Source organism: Peromyscus maniculatus, chromosome 16 (assembly GCF_049852395.1).
Source record: "Peromyscus maniculatus bairdii isolate BWxNUB_F1_BW_parent chromosome 16, HU_Pman_BW_mat_3.1, whole genome shotgun sequence".
In the NCBI taxonomy this organism is placed as follows: Eukaryota; Metazoa; Chordata; class Mammalia; order Rodentia; family Cricetidae; genus Peromyscus; species Peromyscus maniculatus.
In genome coordinates, this window is record NC_134867.1 from 32,724,997 (window position 1) to 32,740,089 (window position 15,093).

The 15,093-nt window shown below is 37.8% G+C and overlaps 1 protein-coding gene across 1 annotated transcript in view; it reads left to right on the forward strand.

Annotated features, from left to right (window-relative positions):
• Positions 1-3,209: 3,209 nt before the first annotated feature.
• The window catches only part of Lama2 (laminin subunit alpha 2), a 571,985-nt gene continuing 560,101 nt past the window's right edge, over positions 3,210-15,093 (forward strand). Inside the window, exon 1 of the mRNA XM_076552567.1 lies at positions 3,210-3,573. Within this exon, the coding sequence (XP_076408682.1) occupies positions 3,225-3,573 (349 nt within the window). The 5' untranslated portion in view covers positions 3,210-3,224. The remainder of the gene's footprint in view (positions 3,574-15,093) is intronic.

Genomic DNA, 15,093 nt, shown 5'->3' on the forward strand with positions numbered 1-15,093 from the left:
GAAATGTACAACAACAATGATGACAACAACAACAACGACAATAATAATAATAATAATAACAAATCCCTGTGAAACCCAAAGGTGTTTCTTTGAATGCATCACTAATATTTGCAAGAATCACACTAGACTGTTTTATCTAAATGCTCTCTTTTCTCCCCAACCAGCTAACTGAACAAGGCAAAAAATAGTTTCAAATTCCAGGGGAAAGAGGCCACCATAGCAGACTTCACAGACAATAAAAGAATAATGTGTTTAAGAGAGAAAGAACATGAAGTTGGGTGGATAGGGAGGTGGGGGAGGATCTGGAAGGAGTTGAGGGGGAGGGGGAGAAAAGAATATGAGCAAAGTATATTGTATGAAATTCTCTAAGAATAAAAAGGGAAATTATTTTAAAAGATAATTAGCTATTATAAGTTATTGCCAATTGAATTTGAGAATATAAACAAAATAGATGAAGTCCTTAATAGTCACAAATCACCAAAGCTTGTATAAAAATTGAATTACTTTGTATATACTTAAAGCAATGAATTTAGATCTTATAATCAGGAAAATTATGAGCTCATACAACTTCAGTGGTGAGTTCCATCAATCATTTAGGGAAAAATTGTAATAATCCTCTATGAACTGTTTCAGGAAGGACCACATTCCAAGTAACTAAATAATGCCAATATTACCAATCTGTCATCAGAAAAAGGTTCACAAGAAAATTACTATAGGATGGTATGTCCTATGGGTACAGCGACAAAATACTTGTAAAGTCCCAGGTTAATTGTGATAGTATTGGTCTGCAAATGAATGTACAAATGAAACCATTGGCCACTTAAATTGTTCTTATATAGCTTTGTATGTGTGTACAAGTGTGTGCATGTTGTGTGTGTGTGCATATGTGTGTGTGCATAAGCTAAGACCACAACATGAATTCTACATTTAAAAAATTCAGTACATAATACAGTATTCTTCATTACTGAACTTGAAAATAGCACAAATTAGAAGATCTAAATCAGAAACCTAAAGGTATAACAAATTGTGGTTACTTGGAGTTTATACATGGGCTCTTTGATTTAATATTAAAATAAATCTAACAATTCATAATGTAAACCTAAACAAATTGTGTTAATATATATGCAAAAGAGTTTCTTTTTCTTGCCTTTTTTGGGGGTCAAAATTTAATACTCTTTTCTCACAAAAGTTTCATCCAAAGAAGAAAACTTTCTGTTTCGGTGAGTGCCTGTTGAAACTTCTAGCCATTATCATATGAGTGCCAATGGAATGGAAGGTTGCTTTTCATTCTGGTCTGAAATGGGGTAGAAGCGTCAACTCTTAACACTTGCATTCCACCTGGGACCATTGCCAGGTCCATAGGCCAGAAAATATATAAAAGAGATACCGATCGAACAAGCACTAGTAAAATTGCCTATTTGTACATAGCATAATCCTGTAAATTATGATTCAATGCATTTGTCCAAATCAGTAACATTATTGTTAGTATAAATATTTGAAAAATAAACCACTTTAAACATTAGACTTTCATTAAACCATGGAACATTTAAAGTTTTGAAAGTATATTTAAGACACATGTACTTGAAAACTTCAAAACATGGTGTAAGATGTTAAAAATGTGAATTTATGAGTCATATATTGTTTGTAGAATGGAAGTTGTGGTATTGCTCAGATGTCAGTTTCCCCAAAATTAATTTGTAGACTCAACCTAATTGCAGTCAAAGTCCCTCTTTTATAACAGTAGAGATTGATGAGTTAGTACCATGGACTTTATAGAATCAAACATACTCATATGGTCCAACCTGGTAATTGTGATCATGGGTCCCAAAGCTCTGAAAAGTTATGCGCATGCAAAATATCTGTGCTTAGATGTTTATAACAACTGTTATGACTTGTTCAATCTTAGAAGTAATAAGGAGGTCTTAAAAAAATCACTGATTGCCAGAGACTAGGGGGTCAAAAGGTGAGAAGAAAGATGAATTGGCAAAGTTTAGGGAGTAATTTTAGGGCAATGAAACGACCCAGCATAGCATATTGTTCAAATCCACAATCATATGAGGTAGCAACTTAACATGTATGTGCTGTGCAGGCTGAGTGATAACTGTGGGAGCACAGGGTCATTAGCTGTAACAAGATCACCTTGATGAGGAAGTTAGAAATAGAGGACACACACACACACACACACACACACACACACACACACACACTCCTTTTAACTTTCAGTTAATTTCTATCTGAGTCTAAAACAGTAAAGTAAAAATGTTCAACTTTATCAATAAAAACATTTTATCTAAGCAATTACACAAAATGCAAAAGCCCTAGAATAGTTAAGTGTTTTATTTTGTAAAACTAGTATAGGATTTAACATTACCTAACTTTGAAGTTTGTTCTAAATCTATATTTGGAAGCTGTGACAGAGATAAATATATATGCATATATCGCACACAATGAACTTATTTTTTTGGGGGGGAAAGCCAAAGTTATCAGCTTATCCGCTGGGGAAATGATACCATTTGCATCAAATATTGTCTCAGAGAGAGAGAGAGAGAGAGAGAGAGAGAGAGAGAGAGAGAGAGAGAGAGAGAGAGAGAGAGAGAGAGAGAGAGAGAGACTCCTTTAGAGGACCAAGAGAAGAGCATCCTGATCCCATGGTACACTGATGCAAAGGATATCCTGTGCCTCCTAAAACCTATTAAAAGTTGTTTTTGATGTCTTACTAAGAACCATTGGTCAATAACCACCTGGAATGGCGTGGCCATCTGACCCCGGTGACAGAAATACTGTTCTGTTGAGTTAAAGAAGCCGCCATGACTGAAAAATGGAAATCCTCGCAGACACTTTATCCCCTTTTAATAACGTCCCCCGAGTAGAGGGAAAACTTCCAACCGGTGGAGTGATGAGAAACATTTCAGTAGAGCCTGGACAGCTTTAGTCTGCCACCCCCTGCTGCCGCCTGGACTGTCACCTCCCAGGAGGGGCGTCCCTGCAGGCGACTTCAGTTCCTTAATACTTTAGCACCCTGGCCTTGGGACAGTCCGGGATCACCTGGACCCAGGGCAGCTGCACACAGTTTTGCCAGGACTTTCTGAGGAGCAAAAATCTCTAACTTTACGGATTTCTGGGAGATAATGTTTTCCATCTGGAGGGATTTTGCAGACCCCAGACTGCCTTGGTGTCAATTACTTTCTTAATTCCTAAGAAGTTTTCAAAAGTCCCAGTAAGATATGATCCCCCTGACAGAGGAAGCATCCAGAGGAAAAGTCCTTTCAATCAAGGACCCTTTAAAGGCCCAGGCCTGGGAAGGGGTGGGGACTGTCCTTTCTCCCCCACCCTTGGGCGGTGGCGGGGCAGAGCTGGGGAGGGCTGTCTCCTCCTCTTTTCCCTCGCAGCTGCTCATTCTAGCCTGGGTGGACCGGAGGCAGCAACTCTGTGGGCTCTGGAGGAGTGGATCTGCTCCGGCCACGATGCCAGCGGCCGCAGGGGTCCTCCTGCTCCTGCTCTCCGGGACCATCGGAGGCTCCCAGGCGCAGCGGCCACAGCAGCGGCGACAGTCCCCAGCGCATCAGCAGAGAGGTAGGGTCCAGGGCGCCCTTTCCTGGGACCTCTGCTCCTAACTGGCTTCAGCTGGCAAGAGGCGGCTGGCTAGGGACCACTTTCTTGCTTTACTTTAGGACTTAGGCTTCCAAGCAAAAGGGACTAGGACTCCTGAAAGTTTAGGGTCAGATCCCTGAGTGGGAGAGGTGCAAGAGCATTACCTCCAGTAGAAGGGACCCCAAGCGCTTTCTGCTTTTTCACTCCCGAAGTCCTGGAAACTGGTTTATGGAAAACTTTTCTAAAGTTCCCAGGGCAGCCTTTTTCCAATTGAGAGAAAATGTTTCATCAAATTAGATTCCGTTCCTGCAGAGGAAGGCTTCCCAGAGCTGGAGTTTATCTTAGAACTTTGAGTTAAGTACTTTTTTTTTTTTTTTTTTTTTTAACTTTAGGATCGTGTTCCCAATTATTTATATAAAGCAGTTTAGCATGTGGGATAACACATCCATCCTCACAGTTGTGAAATCTCCTCGCGCTTAAAATAAAGACTAGACCTCTGCGTATCTTCAGACTCCAGGGACCAGACACACATTTCGGGGGCTTTTGTGAAACAAGTGTGTTCAGTGCAACCAAATTTCTTTTATCAGCACACCTTAATGTTTCTGTGCATTTCTTTCTGAAAACTGGGGAGCCTTTGAAGGGTCATCAGAATTTTAACGAGATGCGCGCGCACAGCACTGAGAAACATCATGTGTAACACATTGTTCCAGGACGCATGTCCCAAGGCTGAAAAACTTGAATCAAAGTAGAAAGCATTTCAGAAACATGTGAACTTTATGTTAAAATATTTACTCTTAAAAGTGCAAAATCGAGAGGAAAAAGCTTGGGACAGTTGGAGGAGGCTGAATCTGGTCGAGTTTTGAAATACAATTTCTGTTTATTAAGTAACTGGAATCAAGCCATGCCTAAGAATTCTCATGCTTGTTCTTGCTCCAATCTATCACTTTCCACACTACTGTTTAAGAAGACATGTACAGGCACCCTGAGCTCCTCGGCTGTAGTCTCTGATGATAGTTCCTAGAATAAAAATGACTTCCAGCCTCTCTAGATAACTTCCTTCTATTTTTTGCAGAGGCGAAATGAGGTCAATGTGGCACAAATAATAGAATTACTTGAGACTGCTTTGGGGGAAGTATGGCTGGCAGTTGGTTTGAAAAAAAAAATGCTACATTTAACCTTTTAATTTTTTTCCCTTTCTTCAACTGTGATTAGCAGCAGGTGGTACTTTAATACTATTGGGCTTTGGGAGAGATGGGCTGGGTCTGTGTATTCTCCATTAGAATAAGGCAGAGCTTCAACTCTCCAGTGTAGTCACAAACTGAGTTCCAAATAATTTTTTCTGCACACACACACACACACACACACACACACACACACACACACACACACACGAAATCTCTCCATGCCCTCTTCTTACATCTATTTATTTACTCTTTTGTAGTGGGGTGTACACATGATGGTGGCATATGTGTATCAGAGGTCAGTTTGGAGAAGTCACAACTTTCACTATCTGGGTTCTGGGTATAAAAATCATGTCATCAGGTTTGGGCAAGCACTCTTACCCAAGGATCCATCCTCCTGGCTTTGTAAATGTCTTTGTTATAGCCATTTGTTACAGTTATTGTAATATATTTGGAGATAGGCTCCAGGATAAGTGATTTAAATTTATTAATAATAAAAGTATATTTAAAATTCATTTTATGATGACTTAAATTAGTATGGATGCCTTAGAATTTAATGTACTTATATAGAAGTCATATAAACTTGTATTACAAGATCTATTTTCATCTTCAGTTATCATTATTCCCATGAGGCTAATTTAAAACCTAAGGCTTGGAGTAGTAGCCACAAAAGTTCGCATGACTGATGAGAATATTGTCATTTTCAGAAACTAAAAGAGTAGCCAGTATTATTTATGCTCACATTTCCTTTCCATGGTGCCAGGGTCTCTTTACTTTCCTTTTAGAAGGTTGTTTTCTTTTTGATATTGCATTATCAGTAAGAGTCACTGAATATGGTTTGACAAAAAGTGTTTTCTTGGTTACCATCAACTTTTCTGGTTTTGATTATATGTACTAGCAATGACCTTAATGTCCCGGCACTAACTGTGAAGGATTTCTGATTTCCCTTGTAGACCAGTGCCAACTTATTAAGGATACTGATGTGTGGTATATTTAGACTTTGTAACACAGTGGTTTTCAACTTGTGGTTCATGACATCTTTGGGGACTTGAAAGACATTTTCAAGGGGTCGCATATCAGATATCCTGCATATTAGATATTTACATTGCGATTCATAATTGTAGCAAAGTTACAGTTATGAGATAGCAACAAAAATAATTTTGTGGTCCGGGGTCACCACAACATGAGGACTTCATTAAAGAGTCGTAGCATTGGGAAGGGTGGGAACCACTGCTGTAATAAAATTGGAAACCAGATTTTATTTGTTTGCCTCTCCTTTTTCCTGAAACTGTTGCACACTTTCTATAGAATATTGAATTATAGTGTGAATATCAGTGATTCAATAAGTTTGATTTCATAAAGGAAAAACTTTACTGTCCTGTTAATATATAAAAAAAAGAGTGATTCAGTCAAAACAAATCTACCTTTCAGCACAGCAATAAATAAAATGCTCTCTGAATTCACATTATTAATATGTAGAATTGGAAGCATAACAGTATGTAATCTGCAATTGAGGGAAAAATAATTTCCCAAGAATATTGTATAGTGAGTGAAATCAATCTGGTAGTAAGGCAGTTTTCTTATGTTTCTTGTATAGATAAAAAACATACAATTTAAGTTGTCAGAACTTCAGTTAGTCTGAAGTTAATCCGCTAGTCTCAGTTTGGTTGTTGGTGAATAACAGGTCCAGACATTTCAGAGGTCTCCACACCTGGACCATGGAGCCTGCATGAAATTAGTTTATTACTCATATCCAGATGTTAAATGATTCATTCTCTTCTGGAAATGTACTGTGCCCTCTATTAATGCACAGGAATGAGAATGACAATACCAGTGTGAATTGCAGCAGTTTTAGTGTGAATATATAGTCTGGAATTGTGGCAGAAAAGTCAACTTCCATTCACATCCACATAGAAGCAGACAAGGGTAGCATAGTTGTGTACCTGACTGATAAATCCACAGGCAGGGGGACAGTAGTTAAGGCTTTGAAAATATGTTCATGGGAGGCACAGACCAAGGGAAGACTTTTATTGAAGAAGAAGGGAAAGGAAAGGGAATATAACAGACCTCTTCAGACCTCAAGGGGTTGTTATATGAAAAGGACTGAGAGGGTCTTCTTGAATTGATTCCATAGAAGACTATGTGAAAAAGGAAGACTCTACTCCAATAAAAAGAACAATCCTGATCTGTCTGTCGTTCTGCTTACTACTCATTCCAAACAGTAGGGCAATAACTAGAAGCTCCCTGCCTCTGAAATGTCCGCCTGATGATCAGATGCCCAGCTGGCCAGGTGTTCCTCAGGAGGAGATGCCATGCCCAGAGGAAGTTACGGCATGTGATGTTCTCAGTCTTGTTTCAGTTCCAAGATTCTGGAATTATAATTTATTGTCTTTGGAGTGAATACTTGTCTCTCAGTCTCTGGATTCTTAAAAATGTCAACAAAATGTTCAACGTGTTTGAATGTGTATTTAGATGCCTTTGGGAATTTAAAATAAAAACATGTTTGGGACAAACCTTGCTCATTTCTGGCAACAATACTTAAACATTTGGTAAGGAATTTCCACATCACTGACAATTGCCTGATTTTAAAACATCGTGTGTTATAAAATGCGAGAACAGTTTATAAATGACCTAAGATATTGCTGTGGGGTTTATTGTGGTCATAAACCTAAAGTTATTGTTTTTAACCTTTGTTTTGCCACTTTTATGATTTGATAGTTTATTTACTGTTCCCTGACCTAATAGTTTAGTAAAAATTCTTCAAAACAGTTAAAACTGAGAATAAGAACATATTCAAAATTGACTGATTTATATAGTAGGGTTAATAAAGTTGATACAAATACTTCAAGTTTCACATGTCAGTGAATGAAGATTTCAGTTTGGAGCCTTGAGGTTTTTTTAATCCAGCTGTATCATGCAAATTACTGAGCTGCATCTGTATAAAGGATGTTGGTCATTAAGAAGCAAAAATTGGGCATGCTTTTCCCATTCTTCCTAACTCACTTCCTGAAATGTGGGTCAGTTGACACCTTTAATTATGGTCATTATATAGCCTAATTAGGTAACCCAAGGGTTCTAGCCATGAATGGTGGCTGCAGGAAAAATGTTATTATATTTTCCATGAAGGATAGGTAGAGGGAGATTTCCAAATAGGAGACTGAGAAGATGGTTCTGTAAGTGAAGTGTTTGCTGTACAGCATGATGATTTGAATCCAGATGGGCAGTGCCAACATAAAAGCCAGGAGTAGTGGCCGTTGTCTGTAACCCCATCACAGAGCTGGGGAAATGAGGATCCTGGGGATTCTCTGTCTAGCCAGTATAACTGGATTCATGAACTCCAGTTTTACTGGGGGACATTCTCTCAGATGTGAGACACTGACATTGAGCTCTGGCTCCCACATGAACACACATATATAAGTGCACATACATGTAGATCAAATATAAACCCACACATACATACACTTCAAATTTTTCAGATAATTCCTACTATACTGTAATAGCTATGAACAAAAAAGTGTGCTTGATGGTACATTTCCCAACACACAGACTTCACTTTTATTCACCTACAGCCGAGCATTGCTGCTATTTGTCCATTCACACATCTAGTAAATACTGAATATTCTTTGACAATGAATGTGCTAGACCTCTAAGATTGAAGTACTACTTCTCTTGGTCCAAAGAGACATAATAGGAATTATTAGTCAGTAAACTTTGTAACATATCTCACACATTTCTTTCTTTCTTTCTTTCTTTTTTTTTTTTTTTTCGAGACAGGGTTTCTCTGTGTAGCTTTGGTGCCTTTCCTGGAACTCACTTTGTAGCTCAGGCTAACCTCGAACTCACAAAGATCTGCCTGCCTCTGCCTCCCAAGTGCTGGGATTAAAGGCGTGCGCCACCACTGCCTGGCCACACCTTTCTTCATAACATATGTTATTAGAGGGCTACACATCTGTTCACAATGGAAGAAGAGTACCCAGTAAGGCCAGAGAATGGCAACAACCTTAACCTTGACCATATACTGCACAAAATCAGTGAGGTGCTTGGCTGTTTAAATTATAGAATACAAAGAATTCAAGTTGTGCTTAATTCATGTCATCATGGTTCTTCAGTAGGATTCTACTTTGCTGTTGAGCAGGGTAGAGAGGAATAACCACAACAGCAACAACACTTATTATTGTTATATGGAAGTTAGAGGAAAACCAAAACTGATTAGTGCAAGATTCATGTCAAGGTTGGTGTATGTAGATCAAACAGACAGACATAAGAATGACACACAAGTCCCCATCACCGTGGAAAGTATATTTAGTTGGGATAAACATGGGGTTACAGGAATGTGGTGAATATATAATGAAGTAACACAGTTTACACAAAACAGAATATAGTCGATGATAAACACCTGGAGAAGCATACAGAAGAAAGAAGGGTCCATAGAAGAGCAGGGAGAATGGCTACTGTTGTAAATGTGTTGGAAAAGGTTGACCTCATGAAGAAGGGTCAACTTGAGCAATTGCTTGCAGGTAGAGTAGAATGTCACTGCAGGTATCAGGTGGAAAAGAAATCCCCAAGCAGGGAGCAGCATTGACTGGGCCCAATTAGAGGACTCAGAGAAGTAGCATGAGCTAGATCACACAGTTTTGACCACTGTAAATCTTTGGCTTTATAGTCTAAATGAGATGGAAAGGGTACAGGTTTTGATCAGAGTTAATAAATGACAGAAATCATACCTACATCTTTCCTCATGTAGACACAGCTCATGGAACTAGACTCAATGTCCAAGAATAAGACAATTTGCTGCTCATCTCTTCTCCCAGATGTCCTGTGCCTAGAGGATGTTAAATGATTCTATGTGGTAGAACATTATACCTCAAAATGCCTCTCTCTGTAAAACTCAGATACCTGATCTGACATTTCCTTCCTTTTGTTGTCATCAATACTGTGCCACAATTCAAAGCATGTCAGTGGCTGCCTCAGTAAATGCTTTTGCAGGGACATCTACAGCTCTCTTTAGATTCTGCCAGTGCACTCAGAAATACACTGTGGACTTCTAAGGGTAATTTTCTCTCACATGCACTTTAAAACAAAAGTGAAGTATTTTCAGTCCCACATAGATTCGTCTGTTCTTTGGAGTTGCCTTTGTTATTATCCATTTCAATATCAAAGCTAAACTTCAGACATCATTGTTAAGTGACAGAAAGATATATTGGTCTGATGACCTCTTTTATGAAATGAACTTTGAAACATTGCCTATTATAGGAACAGAAGTTTATTCTCTGTTCCGTTTCGATTTTTATAAATAAGAATCACTGTAAATCTTACAGTGGCCTTTGGACTAAAGTAATGTGATTAGGGCATGATTTAATTCTGTCATTTAAGACAAAAATTACAAAAAGAAAATTGCTTAGCTTTTCCCTTCGGCCATCTCTCTTTCATTCCCATTTAGTAGCCTGCTTGAGAATAAAATATGGTATTTGAAAGAGATGATTTTAGCATTACATTTTTTAAGAAGACATATGCAGAAAATTTCACTTACATCTTTCATATTAAAAGGCACCGATAATTACTAAGATAGGTTTGAAACAATCTGAAATTACATGATGAATTAAAGCTAATGGCTTGTCAAACATATGTAACCTAGATTAATTTTTCCCTTAAATCATCTTCCATATTGTTTTCATTTTTTTGAGGTAAGGTTTCATGTATTCCAACTTGTCTTGAATCTTGCTGTATAAACACATCTGGCTTTGAACTGCTGATACTCATACCTCCACCTCCTAGGTGCTGGGATCACAGGTGTGTGCTACCACATACCTTTTTGAATTATCTTGAATCCAAGGCTCTGACAACCAGGCTGTTGCACATGTTAGCAAGGGCTCTACTACTAAGTATAATTTGGAGATGGTGTTTTTTTTTTTCAAGTTTTTTAATTTTTGTTCAAAGACGTGCCATTTAGTAAAAGACCATGAAGTCAATTCTATTTGTGAGTTATTCCTCATAACACCATGAAGAGCTTAATACAGTTCAAATAGCAAGCTAATCTATGCAAATTCTGAATCATGAACAGTGTCAGAGCTCTGTGGTGCCTGGCACTTAGGCAAGGCCCCTTTTGCAATGCTGCAATGTCTCTCTATGTGTGGTCCTCTTAGCTGACTCTGAGCTGCATGTCTCCCCAAGGCTCTTCCTTCAACTGCTCTCCAGTGCCAGATGGTTTCATTTAGTGTAATAGTATTTAGTAGATTGTATACATTAGCATATTTACTTACATAATGGGGGTGTTTAGTCAGTTAATATAATTATCCTCAGCTTATAGAGGGACAAGGATAGATGTCCTGCAGTCTGTCAAGGACAAAGAACAATTCCAGTGTAGTTTTAAGACTTAGAAGTTCATTTTTGTTCTGATTTTATGAATCCTAAGGCATCATCTCTTTTGGAGTTTTAAATGTCTATGTTTTATATAATACCTTGAGAAATTATATCTTCCTTTGTGAGTTTTGTTACTTTAATTTGAAAATAGCCATGAGACTCTACTCTTCAGAGGTCATCTTCATTTTAACTAATACACTACATAAAACCATGTGAACATATAAACATACATAACTAACTAAAACTACACTTGAGGCAGCAATGTATGGATGCAAATATAATTAGAATTTCTGCTGTAGTATTCTGAGCTTTGCAGCTTAGCCTGTAATAAATTACTTATTGCTGCATATCTTGTGATAATTTCAATTTTCACATACATTTCCCTGTTTTAGAAATAACTCTGAATATGAGAAACATGCACTTGAAAGACGGCAAAAATTAAATTGATAGAAAAGTTACTACTTATCTAATATCAAAATTTTGATAGACAGTTAATCTTATTAGTATTGTAATTGAGTTAGAAAATACACGTGGAAATGATTGGCAGTGAATCAATGCTTGTTACTTCTTTTTCTTTTTCCTTTGAGTATTGGGCTCAACAATAATATTTCCAGCACACATGAAGATAATTTTGCTTACAAAAACAAAACACCCTAAAGTATTCCTTTAATACACCCTAAGAGATTACACATGTCAAAACTATTTCGCTGTAGAGGTGTTGAAAAATTCTGTCAGGGTTGCACAGGTCAGCATGGGAGATAACAGGAAACAAAAACCTCTATAATTAACTAATCTTCATGTTAGTAACTCAGTGTGAGAAGTGATTTGAAACAGACAAGACTATGTAGACATTAAGAATACATTTTTGACTCTCTGCACTTTTTTCAGTTAAAAGGTGATTGCTGGTTTTAAGTATCTCTCTGTTTTAGATACTTGTTAACTAAGTATTGAGAAAGCATTATTATAGAACCCTGTAACAAACAGAAAAACACATCACACAGTTTTGTAAAAATTAGTTACCATTCCTAGCCTATGAAGTATTTATATCCATGATTGACATCTGCTTTGGTGAGATGTAGAAAATATCTCACTATAGTTTGTTTATATTGATTTTTCACTAAGGACAAATAATTGTCTTGAAACACAGTTTTAATACTAAACTGGAGAGAGATATTTAAAAAAACAGTATATATTGTACAAAAGAATGGTTATTTTTTGTTTGTTTGTTTTGTTTTTTTTTTTGTTTTTGTGGCAAGGTTTATCTGTGTTACAGCCCTGTGTAACAGCCCTGGCTATTCTGGAACTCCCTTTGTAGAACAGGCTGACTTCAGACTCACAGAGATCTGCCTACCTCTTGCCTCCTGAGTGTTGGGATTAAAGGTATGCACCACCACCAACTGGCTCAAAATAATGATTTTCATTATGACCTTTTTCTAGATGTATATATTATACATTGAATATATTCATTCTTCAAATCATCTTCTCCTCTCTCTCTTCTACTTGGTCCTTCCTCTCCTCAAAGAGTTTCTTTCTGTTTTCACATCTTTGAAAAATCCAGATTATTCATAGGAGAAAATATTTTTTCCTTTTTTCCTTCCTTCCTTCCTTCCTTTCTTCTTTCTTTTCTTTCCTTCTTTCTTTTCTTTCCTTCTTTCCTTCCTTCCTTCCTTCCTTTTTTTCTTTCTTTCTTTCTTTCTTTCTTTCTTTCTTTCTTTCTTTCTTTCTTTCTCTCTTTCATCTCTCTCTCTCTCTCTCTCTCTCTCTCTCTCTCTCTCTCTCTCTCTCTCCATGTCCTAATAACAGAAAAGGTGAATTGATATGAGAGAGAAACTTTTTAATTTTTATCTTTTTATTAATAATTTTTTATTCACTTTATGTACCAATCACAGATCCCCCTTTCTTCCCTCCTCCCACCCCCAAGCCTTCCCCCCAACCCACACCCCATTTGAGAGGGAAGCTTTTAAAGCAGCTATCTCATCATTTTTAGTTTTTTAGAACACATGTTTTGCAATTAAGCAAACATTCTTTTTCTTTGTCATGTAGACTTTATATCGCAATATATTCTTCCTATTCTAATTTTCTTCAGAATTTCTCTTTAAATTTAAAATAGATTTTTTTTCATGCAATAGGTTCTGATAATGGATTCCCTTTCCTCAGATCATCCCGAGCTCATCTACCAAATTCACAATCTTTCTTGTTCTTTCTCATTAGAAAACCAACAAGCATCTTAAAAAATAATAATAACATAAAATAAAATAAAAACAAAGAAACCAGAATGGTATAAAAAAGAGCCAAAGAAAGCTCAAGAAACACATAGGGAGACAGAGACACAAACATTCACACACATCAAAAACCAATAAAAACAAAATTGGAAGCCATAATGTATAAGCAAAAGTCCTCCAAGGTAAAAGAAAGGAAGAATTAAGAAAGAAAGAAAGAAAGAAAGAAAGAAAGAAAGAAAGAAAGAAAGAAAGAAAGAAAGAAAGAAGAAAAAAGCAAAAACACTATGAGACAAAACAAACAATACTTTAAAAAAATACCACTGAGTTCTTGTTGTATTGACTATATGATGTTGATCATGGGGCCTGTCCTTAAGTGTAGTTTGTATACCCAATGAGACTCCACTGGATAAAAACAATGTTTCCTTTGTGAGCAGTTACCAGCTGGAGACAGCTTTTAGGTTAGGGGTGAGAGCTTGTGCTCACCTCCCCTCTCACTACTGGAGCCCCGTCTGGATTAGACCTTTGCAGGCTCTGTGCATGTAGCCCGTTTCTGGAGTTCATAGGTGCATCAGTTCTGTTGTGTCTAGGAAGCTTCGTTTCTTTGGTGTCTTCCATCCCCACGGGTTCTTACAATGTGTCTTCCTTCACTTACAGAGTTCTCTGAGCCCTGAGAGGAGGGATTTGATGGAGACACGCCATTTACGAATGAGTGTTCCTAGGTTCCTTACTCTCTGTACTCTGTCCAGTTGTAGGTCTCTGTATTTGTTCCCATTTACTGCAGGAGAAAGCTTCTCTGGTGATGGTTGGGCAAGACACTGATCTACGAGTCTAGCAGAAGGTTGTTAGGAGTCATTTTATTGCTGTGTTCCTTTAGCAGAAGAGTAGCTGGCTTTTCCTTAGGACCGTCACCTATCTAGTATCAAGTTCATGGTCACCTGAGCACGTCAGGCATGGGTTTCATCTCATGGAGTGATTGGTTGCTTCCACAGTGTTTGCGCCACGCCACTATTGTACCAGCATATCTTACGGGCAAGTCACTGCTGTAGGTAAAAATATTTGTACCTGGGTTGGTGTTCACCTTTCTCCTCTTGTAGCATGCAGAGGACCTTCCAGTACCATGAATACTAGTCAGTAGGTGAAGGCTCTAGGTAGGCACCAGCTTGACGGCTTGACTTTTCTGTGTTCAGAAGGTGTTGTTTTTAGCAGTAAGGATTTGCCTTTAATTTGTGGTTGTTGTCTTTAGCAATAAGGACTTACCATTAATTTGTGGAGAGCAACTAGTAGCCTTGGCCATAACCTGGGTTGTTATTTGGCTTGTCAGTGTTTCTGTTTGGCTAGCAACTTGATTAGCTGAAAGTCACTTCTGGCACTGAAGGTTTCGTTTGGTGGTGAGAGATGCCTAGTTGAGGCTTTGCCTTCCCTGTTATTGGTTGACTCCATTTAGATTTCTTTCATATATGTACGGATTTTAAGATGCTTCTAATGTATTAGTTTTCTATACAATCTCTTAAATGGCTTATAGTTTTAACTGTTCCTCCCATATTTCCTCCCCCATCCCTCATTTCCCTCCCTTTCCTGGTTTGATCCTCCAGTTCCAGCAGCCTCCCTTTATCCACAACTACCTATTTTATTTTCCCTTTCTAGAGAGATCCTTCTCTCCCCCATAGTCTATACCTAACCTCTGCAGAGATATGGATTGTAGCATGTGTATTGAAGAGTTAACAGCTAATGTCCACATA